The following is a 20,654-nucleotide window of genomic DNA, read 5'->3' on the forward strand; positions in this document are numbered from 1 at the left end:
TTGTAAAAAAGAAATACATGAATAAAAAAACAAAAATTCATCTAATAAAAAAGATTTTTTTTTCAGAATTTAAATTATTATTTTATAGATATCTATTTTAATTGTAATAAAAATAACTAAAAGTTAATTTTAAAAACTATCTTGCAGCATTATAATAAAAACAAACTAGTAATTAACTCAAACAAAAATGATTATTTAAATAGATAAACAAACGGATTTAGAGGAAAACAAAGTAAAAATAGGGCAGTCATGTGGTTGTTTTTTAAGGGACGAAGGGACTCGTGTTTATTATCATGGTGCAGATTATTTTTTAAAAAAAAAACTTATTAATTAAAAACATTTTAAAATAATATTTTTTTTTCATATTTTTTTTATCTCTCACATTAATACATTAAAACCATCCAAAAACACATAAAATACATCAATTTCATGTCTTATTTGGTTGTTTGTTATTTGTGGCGAAACCTCAAAAGTCATGAGCTCAAGGCCATTCCATCCTCAATATGCTTTAAAACTAAATCGCACTGCATAATACTTCATTTTTAATATAGGACAGTAAAGAAATTTTTTTATAAAAAAAAAATCATCTCGCTACCCGTCACCAACCATGATAATTAATAGACAACAAGATTGACCAAAGCAGTTTGAATGGTCATGGCCATGGCAGATTAATTGGACCGGCAACCAGTCCTGAAAGTTGATGACTCAGACAGGTCTAACTAAAAAGGGTGGTGACGATGATAGATTGAGAGAATCGAAGTGAATTCAATGCTCCTTCCATGCCAGTCAAAGCTGACATGTTCAAACATAAAGTTCAAAATCTCCTAATCAGAAGAGTTTCAACAGTTTGAAACTAGAAAGTGGAAATTTAAGACATGAAGCAGAGTTTCTTTAACTCCTGAATTCAGACAAGGTTGCCTTCTACAGGTGCCTCGTCCAAGAACTTCGAACTACAAAGTAAGCCACCGAGAGACATAAAAGATAACACAGATAGAATTCATTTTAGTGTGAAAATTCAATGGCGAAAGACGTAAAAATAATGTCCATCTTGTATTGTAGTATAACACATTCAAAATCTTGCATGTCCCTTGCTCCCTGCTATGCAAGGAATTACTAATTACATAAAAAAAAAGAAAGAAGGAATCATAATGGCCAGAATTCAAAAAATCTCCACAAAGTGATGCAGATCAGGGAAAAAGTTTGACAGTAATGTGCATCATATGAAGTGCGAGCAGGTAATCGAGACAAGCGATCTTAATAGGAGGGATAGTAATGCCCTCCCTGCTGCCGCATGCCACTGACCTGTGGCATCCCGGAAGGCATCACCATTGGATGAGGACTAGGGCCATAGTAACCAGAGGCACCATTAATCCTGTCCAAACCCACTTGACCGTGCATCCCATCCCTTCCGTAATGTTGCCAGAGCTGCTGTTCATTTACTAGAAAATGCTGTTTCCTCTCCATTTCTGCTATCTGCACATAGGAAGGAGGCGGAACTGTCAGGGAGGCAGCAAACGGGTCCTGATTCTGAACCGGCTGTATTGTCCCATCAGGAGCAGGCAATGCCAACACTGGTGTTGCACTCTTGCCCACACTACTAGCACTCCCGCCAGCCAGTTGTGTTGTGCTCACATGTTGCCTTGCTGCCCCCTGATCATACATTCCATTCAAGAGCAATGAATCAAATCCACCCCCTAAAGTAGCTCTCTGTTTTGATAGATTGCTAGCTGACTCCACCAACGCCAATTCCCAATCTGCTTGAGTGCTCTGACCAGCTGGGGTTTGCCATGCTGAAGTCACTTCAGGTTCTCTAGGTGATGGGAATGCTACCCACACACCATTTGCATTTGTAGTTGAGGGTTCAGAGAATAAAGCCATAGCCAATTCGTTGCCCTGCTCATCTGCTGAAATGCCATCGTCCTTGAGATTTACCAAATCTTCTGTCATCTGTTGAGGCTGAGGCTTAGGCTGCTGCGAGGGAGGGGGTGGAGGAGGGGTATAACTCTCTGGAGGAGGAAGAGACTCGACCTCATTCATACCAGGTTCCTGGTCTTGATTAGCAGGAACCTTCTCCTCTATACTTCTCTCGGAACTCTTAGTTCGTCTATTAGTCATTTCTCTCAAGCTCTCCCCGAGGGCCCCCAAAATATTTTCAGTAATCTTCTGCACTTCAGGATACTCAGATGATCTTCCAATTCCTATATCCTTGCACCAAACATAAAACACCACCAGCTCATCAATTATCTTGGCTGCACCAGCATAAATATCAAAACCTTTAAGACAATATGCATACTCCATCTCATTAAATCTATCCAACAATACCCTCAATGCCTCACAAACCTCAGTGTATAGTCCAAAACTCTCCTTCACCACCTGGTAAAGGGCTACAAGCACCAATCTATCATTCTTGGCTGCTCCTGTTGGTCTGCAAGCCAAAACTCTATCAAGGATCCTCAACTGCTGGTCCAATATGCCTAGGAGTCTCTCTGGCTTCATTTCCCTAATTGCTGCTACTTCCATCTTCTGTTCACGCCTAACCAAATCACCATAGGAGCTTGATCTCTTGGGCATCCCATACTCAAATTCATCCCTATTCTCTCCACGTCCAAACCCATCACCGCCCTCGTCAAATTTCCTCTCATCCTCCCTCACTTTCCTCTCAAAAACAGAAAACTCGACCTTCTCATCGAGAAACATCGCGTAAAACCTCACAAACACTGTATGATCCCACGAATTAGAATGCGCCTCGTCTCTAAAATCCGACATATTCAAGACACGCATCCCATTCCTCGTCGCAAACAATAACGCCTCCTCAAACAAAGGGTTCCCATCAATCAAAACCCTATGGACAAGCATCAAAGCCTTCAAAGCCACAATCCAATCACGGGTTTTACTTATCCTTCTCGATATAGTAGCCACACAAGCATTCACATTACCCCTTGAACTCGAAATACGGCTTATAATCTCCCTATAATACTTCTCACCAGCAGGATCCTCATCATGACTAGTAGCTTTAACAACCAAAACCTCAAGTTCTGCTGATGCGTTCGCGGCCACTTTCGCTATACTTATACTTGTCTGATCTTTCACAGCCCCAATTGCTTTACGTAGAGCCATTTTTCTCCTCTGTCAGGATATCAGCCCCCAAAACTCTATCCTTCACCATAAAAAATCAAGAAAAGCCAATCAAAAATTAAATCTTTTTAAATGGGTTCATATCAAACAAGCCTAAACTACACCTTCATCAATAAAACTGCAACTGGGGTGTTCTTTTTATTTTACTTTAACCTTTCCTCGGTTTTTTTCATGGATTCTTGATCAGTCATAATCAAGTAAAAGAGAAAAATGAAAAAAGAAAGAGAAAAAGACAGTACCTTCGGCTTTGAAGGTTCAAATGGTATCGACCTTCGAAATGGGAGATCTGTAGAGGTGGCTGTATATATGCAAGAGGAGGTTGACACTCCAGTGAAAGAAGGACTCTCTCTCTCTCTCTCTCTCTCTCTCTCTGAGACTGCTTTGATTGTGTCGTGTTTCATTTCTGTACGCTGTTGTGGTACTTATTAGAGGCAACAAAGGCTGGCTTTCAAAAAAGCGCCTGATAGGCGGTGAGATGATGACTTTGAAAGGATAATGTGCTGCGTGTGATGAATTTGGTTTTGTGTTTTTGAAAAAAAAGAAACTCGCACTGGAACGCTGGCATTTTTAATTTGTTTAATTAATTAGTTGGCTTTTTATTTAGATTCGTATGATGTCTAAGTTATTTTATATATATTATAATTAATTTTATAGATTTTAAAATTAATAATTATATAAATTTTCAATAATTCTAAAATTTATGGTGCAACGAATTTGATTAATAAGGTGGAGGAGATTTCCTTTTCGTTTTAATTGAGTTTTGACTTTGATTTTTTCTCAAAAGTACATGTCATGGTTTTAATCGGCCACCTTCGTAAGTCAATCTGATAATATGTCAGTTCAAACCTTGATTCACTGTAAATTTTATTTTGAATCGGTTTTTTTACGAGAGTATTTAAAAATACGGTTAAAATTATATATTTTCAAAAGTTGATTTTTTAATTTATTTTTTATATTATTTAAAAATACAGTTAAAATTATATATTTCAAAAAATATATTTTTTATATTGTTAACTTGTTTTAATATGATATTTGAAAGCTAATGTTTTAAAATAAAATAAAATATATTATTTTAATGTATTTTTTTTAATAAAAAACACTTTAAATTATAATACTATACTTTCAAATATCCTTTTAATTTAAACCAATTTATTTTTCCTCATCAAAATAATATTTTAAAGTTTATCCGTGAACCTTAAACGGGATCAACCTTAGATAAAATCTTGTAACTAGGGTACATGCCACCATAATACTTTGCTTTGTGTGGAACGAATGAATCTTGCTAGTCATCTATTAATATGTGACGTGTGATTGGATTTAATAATGATATAAGGTATGGCTAATAGTTATATAGAAATGGTAACGTATCTTTCGAAGATGCAATATTATATTGCCGTCCTTTGCTGAATACTTCACTATTAATTGAAAATTGAAAAACGTTACATTAAAGAGTGTCCATATTTGAAATCTACAGTGTCTATAGCTGATCTATAATCAATACTGATCTATTGCCCCCGTTTTATCTTAAATTGTATGATCGATAATATAATTCATAATATAATAATTATTAAAAATTTATATAATTTTTAATTTTAATATTTATATAATTAATGAGATACTTAGAAGCTGATTGAATATCCACATTAATAAAAAAAACTAATTTATTGATATGTTAATATTTATATAAACAAGTATATTGAATTTACATGCTAATTTATTGAATACTGTACAGATAAATTGCTGGTGTCTAAGACTTATATCATAAATAATATTACCAATAATAATAGTTATAAAACCTGAACTACATTTGTATATTTATTTATGATAATGTCAGTCTATAGTTTGAAATATTCTTAATTATGTAAGAAATAGAGGAAAGAATTGTTATAGATTAAACCTATTAAAAACCTACCTGAGTTAACCAACGAAATTAGTCAAAATATATTGTTTTAAAAGATTTTTTTTGTCAAAGTGTTATTGTTTTGATTTAAAAAAGAAAAATTCACCCTTTTAATTCGTAATCCAACTATTATACTGAACCAAATCGGGCTTAACAACTCTGTTGGCAACATTTTATTGGTCCATGGTGCATGCTTCTACATGTTATAATGTTGTTATATTTCTCATTATCAAATTTAATGATATGATTTTTAGCAGATGGATATGATAATTGTGGTATTAACGAATAAATAATGTCGTCCCAAGTTAAATTCAACCCAACTTATTTTACCAAATAAATAAATAAAGCGATCCAATAGTTATAAAAATATTTAACGAGTGTCTTTAGATTATTTTTTAAGAGGTTAATAATTATTAGTGTAATGGTGGTTAAATGTTGCAATCATTATATGATATTACTTATTTAGTAGAATTTTATCAATGTTGAGTTTTATATTCCATGAAAAATCTTAATATGGTCCCCGTTTAAAAAAATTCAGAAAAATTCAAAGCACATGTCCTTTCCTACTGTGAGCTATTTATCCGCGGAAGGGTGTTTGTTATTGATTTTTAAATAATTTTTTATTAAAAAATATATTAATAATATTTTTTATTTTATAAAAATTATTTTTAATATCAATTTATCAAAATAATTTAAAAATATATTAATTTACAGTAAATAAAAAAATATTTTTAAATCTTTTAAAACACATAAACAGCGTCCCTAACCGCCGATTTGCCGCGACTCTTTATTTGTTTCTGTTTCACCATTCTCTCTCTAGCCCAACCCCAAGCCAGCTCACCGATCCAACTCACTCCCAAAAAATGTTCAGCCTCCGAGTCCACTCAGTAGACAGCAATCATCCTCTAACTCTTGAAGAAACGACCTTTATCTCCGCCGCCGCCACCACCTCCACCACGGCAGCCACCACCAAATTCTATGAAAGGAGAGGCATTTCACATCTATATCGAAACGCTTTGCAGAAATCCTCACTGCCAAACCCTAATCCTAACTCTCGATCCACTTCTCTCTTCGTCGTCGCCGTCCCTAACTACTTCTCCGAAGACGACTTCATCAGATTTTGCGGTTCCCATATTGATCATGTCCATGCACTCCTCTTCATCAGGTACTACCAAACCCCTAATTTTATCCCAGATTGAAAATTCTGTTGTCAGAAACTCTAATTTCATAATTTATGTTATCAAAAACGCTAATTTTTACTTTTAAGAGCAGAAAATTAAATTGATCATAACAAAAACTCTAATTTGTTTATCTTATGCAATTTTTGTTTAGGAATGATGGGATGGAAGATAGGTACAGTGTGTTAATAAAGCTTGATAATCAAGTAACAGCTGATAGATTCTACAATAGTTTCAATGAGAAGCGATTTTCGCCATCTGAGGTTAGTGTGTGATTTCGGCCATGGTTATGTTGATTTTGATTTTGTGTTAAGTAAATTGATGAATATAAGTGTGTTTATTTTATGATGGTAATTTTTGTAGGCAGAGATTTGCCATATACTATACGTGCTTTCTGTGGAATTCACGGAATCGGCAGAAATAGCAAGCACTCCTCCGGAAAATTTCACTGAGTTGCCAGCTTGTCCAATTTGTCTTGGTTAGTTGCAGTTTTCCTTTCGTTTTCTACAAGTTTATTTTTTTTTCTGGGATGGAGTGAATGTGGTATATGGATTATGGTATGTTGATTTTGTGTGTTGTTGCTTTTAGAGAGATTGGACCCGGATACTAGTGGAATACGCAATACTCTTTGTGATCATTCGTTTCAATGTTCATGCACTTCAAAATGGACGCACTTGTCTTGCCAGGTGAGCTAGGTTTTTTTTTGTGTGTTGGTGTGATCAAAGCTGCTCGAGACTTTTATCAGTGACATTGCACACACAGCAAACTCTGTTTTTGGTATTTAGTGAACAACTTGGCTGTTATGGTAAAGGATCAATTCATCTATTTTTGTTAGCACAACATGATGTTGTACCATTATTATAAATAAGAACTGAACGGCACATTTGTTCGAGTTCTATGTTTCTCTCTTTCCACATTGAACAAAATAAATCCCAACACCACATGGAAATCATAATATTCTGGGGATTCAATAGATGCATCCTTTTGTTATGAATATAAAAGGTAGTGGTTTGGTTATCCTGAGAGGATTTTGATTTGGTATGCACATTTTGTCAGGTCTGTCGTCTTTGTCAGCAGCAGGATGAGAAGCCAGCTTGTTCTGTTTGTGGAACTTCAGAAAATTTGTGGGTTTGTCTGATATGCGGTTTTGTAGGATGTGGAAGGTAATGCAACACTTCACTTGCTGAGTATTCTTATGTGAAGGATCTGAACATACCATATAAATTTCACAGTTCATATGATAACTGTAAGCTATCCTTGTCACTTGCTGGAAGTACACAGCCACTTATGCCTTTTTCCCTGAACTCAGATATAAAGAAGGACATGCTAAAAGGCACTGGCAAGATACACAGCATTGTTATTCTCTTGATCTGAGAACACAACAAATTTGGGACTATGTTGGTGACAACTATGTTCATCGGCTGAACCAGTCAAAAACCGATGGCAAGTCGGTAGATACAAACTCTTGTTGTATGTCGTTTGAAGGAGATTGTGGCACTTGTGGATGTAGTGAGGATTCTGGAATTAGTGGGGCTCTCTTTAGCAGCAAAGTTGAAGCAGTACGTATTTCCATATGAGAATTACTTACTTTGTCTAGTACAGCCAAAACTAGAGATGAAAAAACTTCTTATTGTGGGATTTTTTACCTTGCATGATACCTACATGTTAAGGAATTTGATAGGGAGTTTACAGCTCTTGCAGACAGGCATGATTAACTCAAGAATTAACATTGTTAGCAATCCATTGTACATGTCTTGACTTTGTTTCACATGCTTGATAATAGATTGCGGATGAGTACAATCGTCTTTTGGCCACTCAGCTGGAGGCTCAAAGACAAGTAAATACACTGTTTCCAGCATCTCACCACCTCATCTCTTTCTTTTTTTGCGGTTGATCTCTAGTGTTCTCATTTGCGAACTCTGCCTTGTTTAAATTTCTTGTTGAAATAATTCTCTAAATTGTACTCTTTTTTTTCTCTCCCAATTCTCATTGCATTCTTTCAGCATTATGAATCTCTAATTATTGAGGCCAAAAGTAAAAGACAAAGTTCCATTTCAGAAGCAGTAGAGAATGCTGTGACATCCACTATGCAGGATATCCAAAATAAATTGGAAAAGTGTGAGCAAGAAAAAAATGCTGTAGCAGATGTAAGTGTTCGAGTATCTCAAAAAGCTTTCAGAATTTGTATATGATAAAGGTGATGGCCTTTTGCAGCACTTGGTTTCCTTATAGATTCACTTCTTTTTGTTCTTAGATCAATCGGGGTCTCATCAAGAATCAAGAAATTTGGCGTAAAAAGGTCAAGGAAATTGAAGATAGGTATGCTTTCCATCCCCCGCCCTTTCCTTTCTGGAGCTGAATTTGTTGTTTTGATTTGTTTCTTTTGGTGGGGGAATGGGATTTACAGGGAAAATGAGGGTGGTGCGAATGCAGCTTTTTTTCAATAAGTATTGTTTCATGTTTTTATGAATATCTCTAGGATTGTTTCATGTTTTTATGAATGTCTCTTGACTACATGCTGCAGAAAGTAGACTTGGTTTCCACTGGAGTAGGTGCATCCTACAGAAACTATCTTAGCATGTTTCAGATGCACAACTTGCAGTGAATCCTTGCATTCTTTTCACTCTTTCCTCTATTTAATGAATGAAAAATTGTTTTGCTTTTCTTAGGGAAACTTCATCTTTATCGTCGAGGGCAGAGAGAATACATGATCTGGAAGAACAGGTGATACATTAAACTTCCAAATATTATGTCATGACTGATTGAAAATACTGGTCTAACAAAAGTTCAAGTGACCATTCACAGATTCGAGATCTCAGAGTCTACATTGAAGCTCAGAAAACACTTCACACCATGACAGATACGGATGATGGGATTAAAGGAGGGACATTGTTACCTGTACCTCCGAAGCAGTCCTCGCCAGCAAATAGCAGAAAACACACAAAACTGGGTCGTAAACGGAATTAGATACAATGTTTCGTATACTTGTATAGAGTTAATCTGATAAGCCAAAAGGAAACAGATTTTTTTGAGAAATAAAAATCTGGGATTCACATTGATATTTTTAGTTGTCTTTATAAATATAATAATGTTATTCATCCCAGATTAGTTCCTGAAATATTATTATCAACTATTGATGGGTATTTCTGGTTGAATAGCGTTATTCTTCTACGTGTGCATGCTTGCCAGTATCTTAAAGAGTTTTTCAGAGGGCCGGTCTTCAACATTTGCTGCTTGGATAGGTGTATGCCGGCATCCTAATGGACAAGCCACGAGGGTCTCTTCAACTGCAAGGGGGTAGGGTACTGTCATCTTTGTTGTATGCTGACATGACTGGAGTAACCAATCCTCGAATGACTTGTGTAATTTTCTTTCTTAATTTTTTTTTGGGGCTTTTGCCCCCTTGTTAAAAAAACAGAGAGAAAGAAAAACAGCATCCATACTGTTCAATAAAAAGAAGTAGCGGAACTCAACTCTTCATGGAGCATATAAAAGGGCATTTGTTATTCTAATACAGCTTGATAAAAAAATTTAAAAAATAAAACTGGATAAAAATATATTAAAAAAAAACACATAGTTTAAACACAATTGCTTACAAAAATCAGTCAAAGATTTTATGAAATCCAATAATAAAAAAATAAAATTCAATATTCAAGACTGAAAAATAACGGAAATAAAATGATGTAGCAAGATAAAATATTGTTGCAAGAGATAGGAATGAAGAAAAGAATGGAAAAAAAAGAACTCACACGCATAATAAATGTCGGAATGAAAAAGTAGTGATACCTTACTGAGTAAAGAAAACTTGAGATGAGAAGGAATGAATAAATAACAATAAATAAAACCAGTAATGGAGAGAATAACTTCTATAAATAAATTTAGAAGTATTATTGAAGTAAAAAAGAAATTTATAAGTTGAGTTAAAATTTGTCGGTCAAATCAATAACTGAGAAAAAAATTTGTCGGTCAAATCAATAACTGAGTTTCCACAGATAAAAAAATAATAAAAAATATGTTTTCAAACAAGAAAATGATGCCAGGATTTAGTGGAACAATTAATATTAATCATAACATTCGGGCTTTTGGAGTCAAATCATGCTCGGATTATCACATATAATGCTCAATCAACCATTAAATTATGCTGAAATTTTACCAGGAAAAAAAAAAAAAAAAGCCCACCCTCCTGACACATTGTCATACCTACCATTAAAACTTTAGGTCACTTGAAGCTCGTAGGGTTTTCCGAAATTATCAGTGGCTAGGTTGACCAAAAAGAAATTATCAGGCTTGGAAACAGGGTTATAAATTTCCTCCGCCCATATGAGGCAACGTCGGTCAACTATTCCTTGTTGGATCATCAGCTCCGCCCATATGAGGCAACGTCGGTCAACATGATCATCAGTGCAGAGCCATCGTCAACTATTCCTTGTTGGATCATCAAGTAGAAGAACTCGAAAGCAACCTCTCATTGAGAGTATCAAAACACATCAACGAAGGGGTGCATCCCTAAGAAGGATGGCACATGTCAAGGCGAAGAATCCCAACTCTTAATTGAATCAAAATCAACCATGCAAAGGGGTCAGAGAATAAGAGATGCAGAAAAAAAGAGACTGCTAATAAAAAGGAATAAAACAAGAGTAAAAAGCCACTAGCAGAGGGGGAAAAAATGAAAAAAATTAGATGGCCATCTTCGAAAATAGATAAAAATGAACACAGACAAAACAAGCAGCTCAAGAGTTTCTTCCTAAATCACCTTTAAAATTCTATAGTCAGACCTTCGACTTCAGTTTTTCTTCCTTCTTTGTTTTTGCATTTGACTCCTAGAATGTACAACCATAAAACTCATGCTTCTCCAATCATTTCTAATGAGGGGGAACGGAGAACATCATGCCTTCGGAAGCAAAATGATTAAATTGGCACTTAAAAAACGAGCTCTCTCCATCAGGATGCAAGTATCCTAAACCTATATTATAGCACCTAATTTCTGCAGCTTCCCCTCGAAAATCACAAAGTGGTGGGCCCAGGGAGCGGGATTGCATACAAGGCATGCACAATAAAGGTCCTGGTTGTGCACCCGACTACCTTTGAGCTTGTTCAGAACCAGCAGCACCAGAAGCTGTACTAGGGCCAGCACCATTTTCAACAGGAGGCAAGGTCCCCCATTTTCCTTCCGACTCCAATGGCTCAAGCACATGAATTCCACCGTCAGTTAGTCCCAGTGCGAATTGATCAGGCTCAGAGGGATGTGCAGCAATGACAAGAGGATACACTCTCAAGCTGTTAAAATTACATCATCAGGCAGATAAAACAAGCAAAAAAATTTTAATGGTTAGTCTTAGTGTTGAAGCAGAAGAAGAAGAAAAAGAAGCAACCTTGGATTGGGAGGTAAATAAGCAGTAGAATTTATTCTGCATCTCAATCTTAGTGTTGAAGCAGTGAGAACACCCACACTTCCATCTTCAAAACTAACATATATAGATTGGCTATCACAGGAATACGTAGCATGCGTGATTGGACCACTTGCTTCACGAGGGACCCACTGCATGAAGAGGACACAATTTTGTAGAAAGAATGTCAGGAGCTTTGATGACAAAATCCCCAAACTAAAAATATTGATAAATATTTGTGAGACTATTTCACTATTTGCATAATGTCCAGTGAGCAATATCCATGGGACACATTTCCCACATCACAACAGAAATGAGAGACCTATCTCAATGAAATAACAAATGAAGAGGTGAAGAGGGCAACTGAAATATTTCCAGACAGTATGCCAAACCTGCTTGAGGCATTCCAATTTTGGTGCTTCAAATATAGCTATCTGTGTTTCATGAACCGCAAGCAAATGTATCTGGTCAAGGTGAAATTGAACACGAGTATCTGCAAGAGAAGAAGCAACCCGTCCAGTTGGCATTTGCAAGAATTTACTAGCTTGTTTCTCCCACGCATCGGTGCTCCAAACACACAACTGTAGAGGGAAAACATGTACAGAACTGAGTAATTCCAACACCAAACACTTGATGATCAGGCCATCAGATGCACAAGGATGTAAAAGATGGCAAATCTATTATCTAGGAAGCCACATAACAAAAGAAGTTTCCAGACAAAGCTCAAATCATAGCCTCTAAAATGGTCTCAAACAGAAAAAACAAGACTTTCCTTGCAAGCCTTTCCAAAATCCGTTACCTTGTATCAGCAGGCTTGGTTGCTTATTCTATGGTAACACAGACAGACTTGCATTACCAATAATTCATACCTGCGAGTCAGCTCCGGAAGACACCAGGACATTTAGAGAGTGCGAGAAGGCGAGTCCTGTAATTCTTTTCTGATGACCTTTTAACTTTGTTTTAACCTGTGATATGGAATCATTCAAATTGTTGATAATCCTGTTTTTCTACTTCCAATAGAAGGTTCAACATTTTGAGGTATCTAAGCAAATACCTCATCAACCCTGACATTATAAATTTGTATAGAAGAGTCCTCCATGCCAATAGCAATGATATTGTTGTCTTGAGGGTGAAATGCTAAAAATGTTGCAGCTGGTGGTGGAGCCATGAATGTTGTCATTGTCTGTAATCAAGAAAAATGGACTATAAATATAACAAGGGCAGATCAAAAGTACAGCAAAACTAGAATTCAATGCATTGATAATTAGTCTCCACTGGAAGACCACTCAGATCCATCTGCAAACTGGTAATTTACACCATGGAAATATAAATAGTCATAACTTCTTCAGGCATACATCCTTCAAACATTTTCGTTTTTCAATAAGAAAAGTTGGTATTATGTTGCTCAAAAGAAAAGCAAAGTTAAGGGTAAAAAGCTACTGCAACTATAATGGCTGAAACACACATCATAGACTGTTCCTTGACAAGGTCCTGGTATCACACAAAAAATTCAATCAAGCATAGAGAATGGAACTTAAAAAGAAAAAATCGTGATAGAACATTTACCTTAAATGTCATCATATTGAAAAGAGAAATCTTCCCTCCTGAAGCTGACATAACATAAGAATCATTCTTTGAAAGTGCAAAGCACGGAACAGCATCTTCAGGATTTGTGTCACTGATATCATTAGTCATCAAAATTCCGCTAGAAGGCTGCCATAATTGAGGTGGTACACTAGCAGTGGCCTAGAACAGGTAAAACCTTTGTTAAAGGCAAGGTTATTGAAATCAACGGAACAAAATAGACATGCTACCTTCCAACATGTAAATTAAGCAACTTCAAAGCACATGCCTTCCCACATCACAAAAAAAAAAGTCAGCACAATAAAAATACCTTCCCGGTCAAGTTGCGATCATTTCTCTGCCACTTCCAAAGCTTGTGCACTGCATTAGATGCTAGTGCCAATATGGCAACTCCCGAATTTGTAAAAATTAATCTAGACACCTGAAACAGTTGTCACCAAACCCATAGTTACAACTGCTAATTGTTGGCTTCAAGAACATCACATACAAAACAATCTCAAATGCATAAAAACTCAGCTGCAAAAGAGCGACTATTAAACAATGATAGTTAAAAATTTGACCAACAGACATATCCTCAAGCCTAGACCATAGCTGCTAGTCTTTGACACCAAAACCATAAGTATTAAAATGCCAAACATGGACATTCTGCATAAAACGATGTAATTATCCCATTGCATTTAATGTCTTCCATGAACCAATGGTAAGAACTAGCATGTCAACTTATTATGGCCAGCCACAGTGCCACACAAAATAGTCCCATAAATAGATAGATAAATAGATCAGAAGGGAGGGAAAGGAAAGGTAAAGGAGAAAAAAGCATGGAGAAAATTACAATTGTACTAAAGTTTCAGCGGTATTATTCAGGAGTACAATCATTTTCCTCAAATCAAGATCATATGAATAAACAGCATAATAAAAACCTTCTAATAACATTTTCAAGAAGTAGAGCATACCCTCATGGCAGTCAAGCTATCAGGGAGCCTCAGGGAGCGGCACTGTGATGGTTCATTTATTTCTGTTAATTTCCAGATCCTAGATTTTTCAATTGATTCATCTTGAATTTTAGGCTTCACGTCAACTAAACTTCGATTGTCACTAGTCTGTAGAAACTCAAAACAGAAGGAAAATGTCAAATCATTGAATGTGTAACTAGATCCTTTTGCATTGAGATACACACGTGGCAGTATGTAAATGAGATTACTCTGGCTGGAGAGCAACACATACCATTCCAACCATGGGTGCTGCAGGAGCAGCTTGATTATCGATGCTAGTTCCAACTGTGGCATTAGCAGGTGGAAAAGTGCCTATTGCAGGGGCCTGATACAAATCATACATTAACAGAGTTGCAAGCGATGTGAAAATGTCAGATATTTTTACTTTCTAATTGCATAACTCTAGTAACACAATGATGCTAAAAAGAATTTTCATGCCTATCAAATTTTACCTTCGCAACAGCAGCAGAAGCAGCTCTAGAAGCATCAAATGTACGATTCTCCACTGTTCGGAGCAGCCTGATCCCATCTGAGTTTGCTAGAATTTTGATGCTATTGTCATTTGTTGAGACAGCTAACAGCGTTCCTTCCTTGTTAAATCTAATACAAGGAGAAGCCTGCAAATTCATGACAAGAGAGTTGTTAAACGTTAACACTGTAGTTAAAGATTTTAGAACTGTTTATTTCAGGTAGAAAATTCAGAATTTAATTATGTTTAATTGTCTCCTTCCCTCTATTGGAACTATTGTCAAGTTTCCCTGTTCTTATTGGATTTTGGTTTTGTCTATCTCATATTTGCCTATATCGTCACACACGCACATATATATAGCACCTTAGTTGGTCTTATACAATTCAAAATAAACAGATTTTTCAGAAATAGGTTCTCTTGGACTTTTAAGTTTGTTTCATTTACCAATTGACCCTACATCAAAAGGCCTTAATCAGACAAATTTAATAAGGACTATCAGAACTTTACCGGCAGTCCACCCTCTGCATCAACAGTTGTCAACAGGTTGTTGTTATCCATGTCCCAAAACTTGATCATGAAATCATCCCCAGCTGCCAAGAATCGATTTTTAGTGGTATCAAACTTCACAACACCCACAGAACGCTTTGCAAGACCATTATAGGTACGTTTCACAGCTCCTTCGCTTTCATTCCACTCCACCAAGTGTGATTCTCCTTCTTTGTTTGTCCCACATGAGAATAACCTACAAGTTGTCCATAAAAATGATACGAATATCTCAGTTGAGATAAAAAAGAAGAAGAAATGTCAATCTCCCATCACCGGCAGAAAACATAAAATCATCGAAGCATACAAACCTAGTTCCATCAGCACTGTATGCCATTGTGGTAGAAGAATGCCCTGGTGCATTATAGTCCACTCTTGAACCCGCATTATCATACAACCATGCCTTTATCTTTCCATCAGTAGCAGTTGAAAAGATAAACTGGGAGAAGGTAAGAAAGAAATAAAATTAAAGAAGAAAAGGGATAGATACTCAGAAAATTGAAGAGTGACTCCTCTCTCCCTCTCTTAATACTCTTTAACCTCACTTCACTCTCTACTATAATTTTACTTCTTGTATCCAATCTCCTCTTTTCTTTCTCCAACCTCCCCTTTCATTGTTCTTTTGTTTTTGTTTCAAACAGTTTCCATACACAGAAGTTCCCAAAATATTTCATTTTTCTGTCTCTGTTTTTATGCATCCGGCATTTTAAAAAAAATGATTACTAGCATCTGTCTTGAATTTTACAATTTGATTCAGATCTCAATTCATAAAATGAGGATTTAGACCAGCAATGAATCTCCATGTATTTGCTTACGAATACATAGCTAATTATGTTTTAGCATTTATCAAACAGAAATGAGTAAAAACTGGAGGACGTGAGGGCTCAATTACCATCCCATACTTTACCTGAATATTTTCCTTGTGATGTGGGCACACAGAATATACAGGTGCATCATGACCTACAAAATTAAACAGTCGAGTCCCCACAATCGCATCCCAAACCTGCAGAATCTTGAACTCTTAAAAAGCACCACTGCTAGCATGTAGATGCATTGAATAAAGATATAAGAAAACAAACCCTGATGGTCCTGTCATCGCCACAAGTGACTACAACAAGTTGCTTGTTTGGGTAAGCAAAAGCAAGATCATTTACATTCCCATTATGAGCATCCATCTAAAACACAAGGAAAAATCCACATGAATTTCAGTATGTATAAACAAAATTGCAACAAAATAAATACTAAACGAGTTTTTTAAAGAAAAAATCCATGTACTGAAGATGGATGGTATTAGCTAGAGATGTAAAGACACCGAGTTTCAAAGACATCAATTATTGGCACAAACCTCAAGGTGATTTCTTATGTCGTCACCGCCATGGTAGGAGTATACGTGCATAATGTGCTTGGAGTATGCAACACCTGGAAAAAAAAGGGTAATATATTGGAAAATCCTGATTTTCATTAAGGGAAATGTTTCTTTTTAGGCAGAACAGGCAAGAAAGATAGCATTTTAACACACCAAATAAAGTTCCATCAGGACTCCACACCACACGGTTAATGGATGCTGTATAATCATTGGACAGAGATGCCTACACAATAATCAGCCGGTTAGCCTTAACCAGATAATATTACAATTCCAGAAAGTATCATGATTAATTCACATTCCATTAAGCTTGTTAAAAAATAAAAGCGTACCTGCAGAGCTCTTGAGCGTGCATTAAGATCCCAAACCTTGAAATTCTTCCAAGCAATCCTTTCTCTGCTGCCCAACTCCCATAACAGTACTTCACCCATGTTTGTTCCAACTGAAACAGTGAAACAACAAATGATACAATCTCTGAAAATCAGGTGAATTTCCCAATGGTATGTGCGCACACAAACACTCACCAGCAAGGCTGGGAAGAGTTATTCTTTATAAACATTGAGGGTGCTTACCAAGAAGTAGAATTTGTTGGACTGGATGAAAATCCATACTCTTGACAGCAGAACCTTGATTTAAAGCCATGACAGGATTCTTGGGCAAGTCATCAGAAGAATAGGAGTTTTGCCCATGGTTCTGGCTCGTATAAGCAATGGGCATAATGTTTATTGGCAGATTGACCTGATAAATATCAAGTAAAGAAGAAGAACTAGAATAGTCAACAATATAAAATTTTTCATTCGGCCAAAATCCTGGACTCTAAAATGAGGACCTTGATCACATAAAATTTATTGGAATGTACAAATGCACACACAACATATACATGGATGACACATCCCAAGCCCTAATTAGCATAAATCCCCAACTTAAAAAAGAAGCTTCCCCTCCAGGGATTAAAAGTGGAATGACAATTGTGCACACACCCAGTACACCTCCAAGCTCAAATATCCGAGCAGTTCAAATCTAATCAGCATCATCCAAAACCATCGAGACCTATAATGTCACATAACACCCACCTTGGCATCTCAAAAATCATGCTAAAACATATTTCCAAATTCATAATAGCAAAAGGCATCAACAATCATAACAAGGCAAAAACACAGCATAGGAATGTAAAGGGATGGACAAATTTCAGTCCATACCTCATCCGATAGTCCAAATGCTCTTGGCCTCTTCAACACATGTTCAGAGTCTGCAGTTTGATAGTCAATAGCTGGGTTATTGGTAGGGGGAGTCCTGGGATGCTTTAAGATAGCTGCTGCAGTGAAGATGCAAAGAATAAGTAGAAGCAAATTAGCACTCAAGAAACCATAGAAATTAAATGGAAAAGTACAGTGAATCAGAGATTGAACACCACTCAAATTCTCTGATACAAAATATCAAATCATGATCATTTTAACAACATAGTATCAATAGTTAAGATCCTAATAGAATAATGATATTTGAATACATATATATATATGGGTGAATCTTGTCATTCAAAATAAACAGTAAGATTTCTCAACATTCTCCTTCACTGAAGTAATGATTAGATGAATGCTGCTAACCATCAAGTAAAGAATATGACCTTTGAGCAGTACCAAGCTGATTCACCCATAGTAATGCATTTCCTCTTTCAAATAAGTGCACCTTCCTACTATCATTAGATATATTATTATAGCTCATACTGCCTTCTTGAGTTTGTACATGATGTTTTTGAAAAGATTCCAAGAATGTTTATCAAAGACTGTAAGAGCATTAAAACCGATCAAAAGCAGCTGATTCAGATGTCTTATGTAGCCTACCTGTGTTATTGGGAGCCAAACCTAGGGGCCCAGCAGAAGCAGATGGATTCGCCATCCATCCTGCAAGAGAAGATGGAAGAGCAGGGGGCGCAGGCTGAAATGGCTGCAAGCATCCATATAAAGAGGCAGGTAAGTTCATAATTCAAAATCAGCATACTATAGAAACAAGGGTATCTCCTTTCTAATTTGTCACTTACACCATGACCGGTTATTGAAGGAAACCCCCCTGACTTGGGCACACCACCCATTAAGGAATTGGTGACAGGGGATGGGGCCCGCGCACCATTTGGTTGCCCACAACTGTGGTCAACAAATAAAGTCTTTATGTCAGGATTAGACCTTGGACTCTTACAAAGCTGATGTTGCCAATTTAAACTGCAATTCAATTGCGAGGAGGTGAGTGACAAAAAACAACTTCAATCCAGAGCGATAACTTAAAAAGAGTATAAGCACGAAGACAAGGCAAGAAATTCTTGATGACCTCTGATTAATTAGAGTCCGCAATCTTGAGTTTTTCAAAGTAGGAAACTGAAGCTTGTCACGGAAAAGGGGGTTGGCCTCTATCAACTTTTTGAGTTCACCGAGCATTATACCCCTAGCAGACTTGGTGTCTCCGTATTTGGATAGCTGTTCATTATCTCTGCAAATCAAAGTAAACAAACACAGGATATCTACATATTATCAATACACAAATAAGGCAAAAATAAGACTTTAACATTTTTTAAAAAAAAAAAATTACCTAAAGTTTTCCAACGTCAGTAGCTGTGTAATTTCTTTAAACAGCTCTTCATTAAATGCCGCAAACACTTTCAAGTCCTTCACTAAAATTTCAACTGCCTTCGCACGATCTCGCCTGCATTTTTCCATTCACACAAAAATTAACCAACACATCAAGTTAAAAACCCGTTGCACAGACTCCATCTATGTACACCAGACCAATCAAATTAACCACTACAGTGGTCCACACAACTACAGTGGGCCCAGAAAACCTAGTTCATCGTAGGTAACAATTACTTGTATCAAAATCCAAAACCCCAGTAAGGAAATGTATTAAAAAACAGAATCCATGATAATTAACTATACAGAAAAAGGCAATCAATCGAGCACATACTTGTCTAAAGCTTCAAGGTACTTTTGCTTCCGAATCTCAAAGAAAATCTTCATCGAATATCTATTATCATCCACTTTCGTAAACCCTGACAAATACTTCTCCACTTCGTCCCACTCTCCATTTGTCACCATTTCTTCAAAGTACCTCATGTTAAAGTAAAACCCTGACTCTTGCTCCAATCTCCATGCATAAAAATTATATACAAAAAAATATTAACACCACAAATTCTCACCAAATCCAAATCACAAAAATAACCACGAAAAAAATTAACAAAAAAACATCAACAAATAAATAAAGTAAAAATTACGTACCTGTGAACAGTTTCTTTAAATTTCTCTTCCTCGAGAAACTGAAGTATGAGAAACACAAGCTCTCTACTAAGCGAAGACATTTTAATAGTTCTCCCAAAAAAAATTGAAAAAAAAAGTTACTTAATCTGCAGGAACCAAAAAAACAAAATTAACTAACTCATAAAGACATCTAAAACCTCGCAATAATTAAAAACTACATAAATATTCAGCAATCAAGCATTAAAATAAAAAAATGCGTAAATTTCCAAAATTCAATAGGAAACAAAGGAACTTCTGTACCTGTTTCCAGATCGGAGAATAATTTATCTCGGAAGAGAGAAGACGGACGGGGTCGTTTCAGAGCTCCCTGGGAAATTCTTTCTCTTGAGAGAGAAAACGGACGATGTCGTTTCAGAGCTTTCTTGGATTTTCTCTCTGTAGTTGAAGTTGAATTTTGTGGTTTCTCTCTCTATGAACTCTGCTTGTATTTATAGAGAGAGAAAGGGTTAGGGATTTGAGAGGAAGGTATCAGACAAATTAAATACCCGTGAGAGGAGATGATACGGGATAATTTCAGTGATAAGTCATTGGACAAGCAAATAGCTTATAAGAGTGATAGGTAAGTGTGCCTTTCTGGTTTTATAAGTCAAGTGTCTTATCGGGCGTTATTAATACGCCGAATTTGGACTTATTTACTCCTGATTTTGCGGGGATTGCCATGTATAACCACTGAGTTTATTTTCAGGGATTTATTTACAAGTTTGCCACTTTCTACTATTAATTCTCTTCATTTTCGTTTGTACCTTATTGAAGATGTCAAACTAGCAAAAAAAAAACAAAATTCATGAAATCCATTGGACT

At 36.2% G+C, this 20,654-nt stretch overlaps 3 protein-coding genes and 1 long non-coding RNA gene across 6 annotated transcripts; 2 read left to right on the forward strand and 2 right to left on the reverse strand.

Annotated features, from left to right (window-relative positions):
* Positions 1-1,031: 1,031 nt before the first annotated feature.
* Positions 1,032-3,615, reverse strand: LOC105121028 (probable clathrin assembly protein At4g32285). Its single transcript, XM_011019499.1, has 2 exons — positions 3,375-3,615; positions 1,032-3,157 (listed from the first exon to the last, which is right to left on the reverse strand). The coding sequence occupies exon 2, from the start codon at positions 3,115-3,117 to the stop codon at positions 1,255-1,257; it is 1,863 nt and encodes a 620-aa protein (XP_011017801.1). The 5' UTR covers positions 3,118-3,157; positions 3,375-3,615; the 3' UTR covers positions 1,032-1,254.
* Positions 3,616-5,802: 2,187 nt separating this feature from the next.
* BRIZ1 (zinc finger (ubiquitin-hydrolase) domain-containing protein) lies at positions 5,803-9,368 on the forward strand. Its single transcript, XM_011019498.1, has 11 exons — positions 5,803-6,200; positions 6,368-6,476; positions 6,577-6,691; positions 6,802-6,899; positions 7,270-7,376; positions 7,523-7,772; positions 7,997-8,050; positions 8,217-8,360; positions 8,468-8,532; positions 8,883-8,937; positions 9,019-9,368. The coding sequence occupies exons 1-11, from the start codon at positions 5,899-5,901 to the stop codon at positions 9,178-9,180; spliced, it is 1,461 nt and encodes a 486-aa protein (XP_011017800.1). The 5' UTR covers positions 5,803-5,898; the 3' UTR covers positions 9,181-9,368.
* Positions 9,369-10,182: 814 nt separating this feature from the next.
* LOC105121026 (uncharacterized) lies at positions 10,183-10,873 on the forward strand. Its single transcript, XR_841458.1, has 2 exons — positions 10,183-10,538; positions 10,590-10,873. It is a non-coding gene; the product is annotated as an uncharacterized LOC105121026 (long non-coding RNA).
* On the reverse strand, positions 10,871-20,291 carry LOC105121025 (topless-related protein 4-like). 3 transcript variants are annotated; one of them, XM_011019497.1, is made up of 26 exons: positions 20,094-20,291; positions 19,815-19,939; positions 19,504-19,683; positions 19,132-19,245; positions 18,874-19,032; positions 18,590-18,692; positions 18,393-18,495; positions 17,751-17,866; positions 17,124-17,289; positions 16,884-16,993; positions 16,708-16,777; positions 16,534-16,607; positions 16,268-16,363; positions 16,096-16,191; positions 15,500-15,627; positions 15,153-15,387; positions 14,629-14,793; positions 14,409-14,501; positions 14,138-14,284; positions 13,495-13,605; positions 13,167-13,346; positions 12,655-12,783; positions 12,470-12,565; positions 11,993-12,181; positions 11,586-11,752; positions 10,871-11,490 (listed from the first exon to the last, which is right to left on the reverse strand). In XM_011019497.1, the coding sequence occupies exons 2-26, from the start codon at positions 19,892-19,894 to the stop codon at positions 11,292-11,294; spliced, it is 3,306 nt and encodes a 1,101-aa protein (XP_011017799.1). In that variant the 5' UTR covers positions 19,895-19,939; positions 20,094-20,291; the 3' UTR covers positions 10,871-11,291. The 3 variants fall into 3 exon arrangements, with proteins under 3 accessions (XP_011017799.1, XP_011017798.1, XP_011017797.1); XM_011019496.1 differs by having other exon boundaries at positions 10,879-11,490; positions 17,751-17,863; positions 18,590-18,767; positions 20,094-20,290; XM_011019495.1 differs by having other exon boundaries at positions 10,879-11,490; positions 18,590-18,767; positions 20,094-20,290.
* Between the last annotated feature and the right edge of the window lie 363 nt (positions 20,292-20,654).

This window comes from Populus euphratica, unplaced genomic scaffold (assembly GCF_000495115.2).
Source record: "Populus euphratica unplaced genomic scaffold, PopEup_1.0 scaffold31.1, whole genome shotgun sequence".
In the NCBI taxonomy this organism is placed as follows: Eukaryota; Viridiplantae; Streptophyta; class Magnoliopsida; order Malpighiales; family Salicaceae; genus Populus; species Populus euphratica.

What these genes read in the sequence shown, in the direction of transcription:
- LOC105121028 (XM_011019499.1), bottom strand. Translation starts at nt 3,117, where the DNA reads ATGGCTCTACGTAAAGCAATTGGGGCTGTGAAAGATCAGACAAGTATA.
- BRIZ1 (XM_011019498.1), top strand. Translation starts at nt 5,899, where the DNA reads ATGTTCAGCCTCCGAGTCCACTCAGTAGACAGCAATCATCCTCTAACT. An exon ending in AGCGATTTTCGCCATCTGAG is followed by an intron (nt 6,477 to 6,576) that starts GTTAGTGTGTGA and finishes TAATTTTTGTAG; the next exon opens with GCAGAGATTTGCCATATACT. An exon ending in TACATGATCTGGAAGAACAG is followed by an intron (nt 8,938 to 9,018) that starts GTGATACATTAA and finishes GACCATTCACAG; the next exon opens with ATTCGAGATCTCAGAGTCTA.
- LOC105121025 (XM_011019495.1), bottom strand. Translation starts at nt 19,894, where the DNA reads ATGTCTTCGCTTAGTAGAGAGCTTGTGTTTCTCATACTTCAGTTTCTC. An exon ending in ATAGCTTGACTGCCATGAGG is followed by an intron (nt 13,606 to 14,137) that starts GTATGCTCTACT and finishes CAACTGTTTCAG; the next exon opens with GTGTCTAGATTAATTTTTAC. An exon ending in ATCGCAACTTGACCGGGAAG is followed by an intron (nt 13,347 to 13,494) that starts GTATTTTTATTG and finishes TACCTGTTCTAG; the next exon opens with GCCACTGCTAGTGTACCACC.